At 29.4% G+C, this 7,118-nt stretch overlaps 1 protein-coding gene across 1 annotated transcript; it reads right to left on the bottom strand.

Annotated features, from left to right (window-relative positions):
* Nucleotides 1-5,911: 5,911 nt before the first annotated feature.
* LOC108478402 (chaperone protein dnaJ 11, chloroplastic-like) lies at nucleotides 5,912-6,886 on the bottom strand. Its single transcript, XM_017780858.2, has one exon. The coding sequence runs from the start codon at nucleotides 6,621-6,623 to the stop codon at nucleotides 6,159-6,161; it is 465 nt and encodes a 154-aa protein (XP_017636347.1). The 5' UTR covers nucleotides 6,624-6,886; the 3' UTR covers nucleotides 5,912-6,158.
* Nucleotides 6,887-7,118: the final 232 nt, after the last annotated feature.

Genomic DNA, 7,118 nt, shown 5'->3' with positions numbered 1-7,118 from the left:
AAGAAGTCCATTTCAAGCCTACTTCTATTTATAAAATACCCTTCAAAAAGAATGGGTTAACATATATTGGTTTTTCAACTTAAAAAGAAAAATAATTAAAATTCATATATGTGAGAGAAGATATTTGATAAGAGTGAGTGAATAATAATATTTTTTATCTTAAAATTAATGACGTGGTATTTAATTAAAAAGCTAACTTTATTCTTTTTAGAAAAACGTAAAAAGGTTGAAGAGTATGGGCCAAAGTAAACATTATTGGGGGAGATAATTGATGAATGATTATTGGAGGAGATATCACAAAGTGGGTACGATCAACGATGACAGCTGAGGATGAATAATGATCAATATTGGAGTCCCACACCAGGGAAGCTAAAAAAATATTTTAACCCTTCAAATTAAATTATAATTTTTATAATAATAAAAATATAAATTTATTATTTTGATAGTTTATATTTTTATAAATTTTAAGAATTAAATCAGATTTTTATCATTTTTAAAGAGTGTTAAAATATAATTTAATCTTTGTTAATTTAAAGTTTTAAATTTTTTAAAAGATTTAAATAAAAAAAATTATTTGATGAGGATCAAAGACTCCTGCCAACTGTCTTAGCTACGCACTTATCTGAACATATTTGAACCTTACATCAATGTTTATGTCTTTTACTTTTGTAGCTAGTGGGATCCATTCTTAATTTCATATCAAATTCTTCCTTAACGAGAGATATTATGACCCCAGTTGTTTCGGTTAGTATAGTTTCAATAATAAATCAATATAATTAATTTTTTTTCACACCAATTAAAATTTTAGTTTGTATAGATTATGTTAGTTTGTTTCGTCCAATTTCAATCACGTTAGTCAAAATATTATGTATCAATTTTAATCTTTTACCGCTATGATAATAAAATATAAAAATATATTATTAAAATATTGAGCGTTAACAGGTGCGTTAATATTTTATATTTGGAATTTATTTAATATGATTGATTTGATATTTGTAAAATATTTTAAAAATATTAAAATTTTAAAACTACACATTGAAACAGACCAATAGGGTACACACCAATTTCAATTGAAAAATAGTGTGCTTGAGGGTGCGATACTGATTATCTTGATTAAAAAACTCTTCTCAAGTCATATATGCAAATATTCTCTTTCTCACCAAATTAATTTGCAAATTTTGTTGAAAAATTTAACTGTTTGTTTCAATAGTTCCATTTCCTGTTTGAATAGTAAGATTAGAGCAGTAAAAGTATATCTTCTAGAGCCGTTAAAGGTATATCACAATTTTAACTTGTATAAAAATAATTTAAAATTTTCAATTTTTATAAAAATATTTTTAATTTTATTTATATTAAACCAATTGTGTTGAACATTTCTTTTTAACAAGAAAACTAGACTCAAAAGAATTCCACTTTTATTTAAGTTTTTTTATGTGTTAGAAGTTTTGAAGGATAAAAACTCATCTTTATTTAAAACTTCTTACTATATTTTAAAGGGTAAATTTTTAAATAGTCACTTTTGTTTATTTTAGATTGTATTTTAGTCACTTATGTTTGAAATGTTATGTTTTAGTCATTTACATTAACATTTTGTAATATTATAGTCACTAAGCCATTAATTTTCATTAACGGTGTAATGGTAGGCTGACGTGGCATGTTAAATCATCATTTCAAAAAAAAAATTAAGTTGAATTATATAATTGGTCCCCATATTTTTTATTTTGAGCAATTTAATTTTTTTATTTTATGTTCTGTTAACTTTTTTTTTTCTATTCTCTTCTGCTTCTCCCTTTGTTTTCCTCCATTCTCCATCTCTTTTAACGTACTTTTTTCATATTTTTTATTTGTTAAAACTAGTTTATGTACTTTTATTTTTTTGAACAATTTAATATTTATTTTTATTTCTTTATTTTCTTTTCCTTCTTGCCCTTTAGTTTTAACAAATGGAAAACATGGAGAAACTACACTAAAAGAGATGTAGAAGGGAGAAAAATAGAGGAAGAAGCAGAAGATAATGAAAAAAAAAGGAAAGTTAAAAAAATATAAAAGAAAAAAATTAGATTGCTCAAAACAAAAAAATATGAGGACCAATTGTATAAGTTAACCTAAAATTTTAGTTTGAAATGATGATTTAATGTTTCACATCAGCTTATCGTTACACCGTTAACAATAATTAACAACTCAGTGACTAAAATGTTATAATACGTTAACGTAAGTTACTAAAATGTAATATTTCAAACATAAGTGACTAAAATGTAACTTGAGATAAATAAAAGTGACTATTTTATTAGTTTATCCTATTTTAAAAACAACAAGTTGATGAAATTAAGATGGACTTAAGTGGGAGACTTATTAGTTAAGTAACTAATTAAATTTAAATTAAGTTGGATGGAGCTTGTTAAAGGGTGACTTACCCTATTCAATATTGAAGATAAATTTATGCAAATAGGCTGTACAACAAGAGAAAGAATGTATGAAACTGTAATTTTACATCATCTTTACCCCTTTCTAATGAGAGGGTAAAGATGATGTGGAATCACAGATTCATACGATACTTTCTCGTACAATAAAGGTGTGCTTTTTGTTGAGAATTTTGAAGGTTTAATTTTTGTGTATTCAAGTATCAGTTAGTTATTTGGCAGAAGTGATTGTAGTATTATAATTATCTTAGATTCAGCTTAAACTAATAGTTGTTGTAAATGAATTGATGTCGATTATTTGTTTTGGCTTTCACTTAAGATTTCTATCCCCTGTTGTATCTGCAAACAAGTTATTTTGCATACCCATATCAGCCCCTTTCGTTTTCAGTAACTATCACCTATTTCCCAATATCTTAATTCACATATTAATTAACCAAAGCTTTTTACATTAATCGGGACAAGCAATCCCTTTGCGGACCCCATTCTCCAAAGCAATAAACACAGCTTCTTTCCTGATTGCTCAAGTATCCCCATCGAGTACAAACGATAAACGATGTTTCGTAGTGGTGGCCTGTGGCTATGAATGTCTGAATCTGATTTTTGTATTTAGCCATCTACTCAATCATCCAAGCCCCATAAAATGCTCAAATACAATTATGTCCATGTACAATACTTTATAAATGATCATATTCTATTACTGCGTACTTTCGTTTTCTCGTAGACCAGTTCTTGTGTTAGAAACTCTGACGGATACAGACTAAATAACAAACAAAGAGTGGAGTACAGGCAAAAAGCAAGAGAAGAAAAGTGATGGTTACAGCAAAACTCACTGCAATAAAGTATCGTAGTAATAAATTTTTCACGTTTCAAATTGATAGCTAGAGTCTCCTTGGGCTGAAACTGCATCGTTTTAAAAGGTTTGTAGCAACGACCGAGAAGGAAGAAGGAAGCACAACCATTTTTGCATCTATTAAATAGTTTCAAAAGAGATTATTGGAATGAAAAGCTAGATTTTGGTTGACACTTTTTGGGTTTTTTTTTTTTTTCTTGTTAACCTCATTGCTTTTGCCTGTCTGCATGGGAGACATCAATGAAACAAGTCAGGGAGCTACTTTCCTTCTCTCCAATAAAAATAAGGCATCTGTGGTACTGATTAAAGGTGGTACTGATTAAAGGTGAGTGATATGCCAAATTAGCTGAGTTTATTATATGCCATAGGCTGTTTGGCGGCTTGTTAAAGCGGACATGTTTCCTGGAAGCAACCGCAGATGTGGAATTTGATGTGCATGTTGGAGACGTCATAATCCAAACGACTACCTTATAAAACAATTGTTTGTACGTAGAGTGAAGAGTGATATTCGGAAACTCTTTTCTTTCTGATACGTGATTCCCAAATACTGCATATTTCACGCTTTTATAAGACTATCTTTTGAATAAAATGAAAGGTTACTTTTTTTTGGTATATCAAATTCAGTGAGTATCTTTTAAATGCAATGAAAGGTTACTTACCTACTTACTGATTTATTCAAGTTAATTTTTAAACTTGGTAATTATGCTTGTATTTAGGGGTGTTTAAATTTTAGTTAAAATCAAATTAACCGATTGATCGAACAGATTTAATTCAGTTAGAAGTCGGTTAATAATTTTTTAAAAGTTTGGTTATTGGTTAATTTGGTTTGAAATCGGATAATTAACTAAATTAACCGAACTTTTAAAAAATTAATATTATATATTATCAATTCTGTTAATTTTAATTTGGTTAATTCGGTTAATGCTTGTTCGGTTCAGTTAACCGACTGAACACCCCTACATGCCTTAGGTCTTGAGTTTTATTTTTCCAAGTTAATCTCTAATATTTCCTTATAAAAAAGTTGGACCTAAAAAAAGTTCAAGTCTTGATATAGGAACAATTGTCTAATTGAAGCTACAATTAAAAAACAATTACCAAGTTCTAAGACTAACTTAAAAAAAAAAAATTAATTCCAAATTAGAAACAATTACAAAGTTTAAGTCCCAAATATTGCATTAACCCTTAAATTAGTGGTATTATGTGTGTTACTGGCCAATCCGAGATTACAATATTTTTCCGTGAAGCTACCTTGTCCTAACCCATATTTAATTAAGAATGTAAAAATCAATTATTAAATAGAATGTAAATTTTGTAACTTAACAAATAATATAAAATATCATTATATATCTCATTTTTATTCATACCAATTAAGAATACACTATTTTTTAATGCCATGTGTTTAAATATACACATAAATAAGATAAATATGAGTTTTATTCATCACACAAATTGATATACTAAGTATTATTTATGGTGTAGTCTCCATTTTCAAAATTGGTGCATTTGGACCACAGCAAAGTGTACTAATAAATAAAAAACCAATCTCTTAAATACCATCTTCCACTTTGTAAATTGTAATAATTTGAAATTTCCACACGAGAATTTTCGATAAGGCATTGGGTGAATAAGACTATCAATTATCTAACACGAAAAGGAAATACAAAAAATTGAAGAAAATTGCTTAAAACAGCCTATAATGGTAATAAAAGGCCATAAACACGGCAAGAGTGGACAAAAAAGTGGTTGAACCCGCATCGTGCTAATTATCTTTGTTCACATGCACCCCCTGTTGATTTGAAGTAAATGTTGTACAAAGATATATATGTATATATGTGCCAAAATGCACATGTGTGGACCATAAGAAATTGTCCTATATATAATCTCCACATTAACAATGAAAATGGCATGTGCACATACATACAAAGATGGATAGGTTATGTTGTGTCTTGACCATAATAAATATTTCAGTAATTACTTGAACTGTACCTTTTCAAGATAATATATGCGTGATCTGCTTAGAAAATTTCAAAATTCATGATAATGATGAAAAGGGGGTATCTGATGAGCTATTATCCCCTTCTAGATATTAGACGATCAATTTTTCATTTTTTAAATATTTGAGGTTTAAAGTCATGTCATCTAATGAGACACATATCGAATAGTAAGTTCATGTCATAAAAATATTATCAATATTCATGCAATTATATCAACTTCATAACTAAAATTATTATGAACGCATACCGAATAGTAAATAGATTTTGATATAAAATACTGAAGATAGAATCTGTTGGATTAAGATTATAAGCGGTAAAAGGATTGATTGGCATAATTTATAATTAATTTTCTTGTCGCGGTTATTCTTAAAAAAATAAATAAATAATCATAAAATATGTTTCATTCTCATGATTTAGTATCGAATTCTAGACCACATAGTTAAGGGATGAGATAAGCAATCACCATGTCACATTTCATAGTTAAAAAATTAATTTTTAATAAAATGACTAAATATAAAAATATAATCAAAATACATTTAGTGATTGAATCATAATTTAATAAAATCAATCATGCATGGATGCAGGCCAGACCAAAGCATTGACTGGGCTTTTAGAATTTTCTCCATTATTGGGCCCCGGTTCTTGAATTAGTGAGCAAAGACCGATTCTGTTTAAATTTAAACAAACGAAAGCTTTTTCTTCTCTATACATGTATTTTCTCACACTCTCTTTTATCGTGCATCAGCCAATAAAAACAAGAAGAAGAAAAAAAAAGCGCTCTTACGTGGCACAAGCAAGGGCTCTGATTTCTCCCTCAAAACCTTCCGGTGCTTTTTATAACCAACTGGTACATGCACTGTTCGGTAGCGTGAGTAGGAGAGTGAGTCAACTCGATTACCAGCACTGATCGGTCTCCCAACTCCTCCCCTTATTATATACGGTAAACCTAGAAGCCGAAACCAACGGCCTTTGGCGTCTCCAGATAAGCTTACTATCATATACGGCTCGTTTCTCGGGATCCGATAAGGTACTGTAAGCCGTGTGTATCTTCAGGAACTCCTCGGCGGACAAGTCTTTCCGGCCAATTTCAGCCACGTCGGGATGGCAAACCCTTGCCAACCGTCGGTACGCCGCCTTGATTTCCAGATTTGAGGCACCCACGGATATCCCTAGCACTTCGTACAACGACGTACAGGGTGCCATTCCTGGACGGCTCAGATAACCGCCTGTCGAACCTTTGTCTTTTTTGGAAGCATAAGTACTGGTGATGGTGGTGGAGGCGGCGGCGATAGACGGTCGGAATCCGAAAAGAGAACGTGATGGAAGTGAAATTTGAAAAATAGGGAGAGAACAGATCATGGTGAAGGACGGTTATGGGGTTTCTTGTTTTAAGAAGAAAGATATCGAGTTTAGGAGATTTTATTCATGATTCTTTTTTTACTTTTAACTATGGTTAATTGTGTATTAGCGAATTAATGCGATGCTTATTCCATTTCTGCTGAGTTTTTGAACGAGTGAACTCGGCAACATATTCTCTTTTCTTTTCATTTTTATGAAAATTTTGTTTTTCTTTACTTGGTTTAAAGAAAATTATTTCATCATTGTTTTTAAAGAATTTGGTATGTTTTATCAACATGGCCCTAATTGTATTTTTAAACATTTTTTGCTATCAACTTTTGTTTTTTAATATATTTTTTCTAACAGATTTAATGAAAATACAATTAAAAATGTGAATGAGGATGATGTAGAATTTTATATGTGGAATATTTTTAATAAGATATAATTTATTAATTACATAACTCAATAAGATAATTACATGTGAAAAATAATAAAATAAATAAATAATACATTAAT

This window comes from Gossypium arboreum, chromosome 11, assembly GCF_025698485.1.
Source record: "Gossypium arboreum isolate Shixiya-1 chromosome 11, ASM2569848v2, whole genome shotgun sequence".
NCBI lineage: Eukaryota > Viridiplantae > Streptophyta > Magnoliopsida > Malvales > Malvaceae > Gossypium > Gossypium arboreum.
The sequence above is the reverse complement of the archived record's forward strand: the minus strand, read 5'-3'. Positions and strand labels throughout refer to the sequence as shown.

Excerpts from the sequence above, each read along its gene's own strand:
- LOC108478402 (XM_017780858.2), bottom strand. The coding sequence starts at position 6,623 with ATGATCTGTTCTCTCCCTATTTTTCAAATTTCACTTCCATCACGTTCT.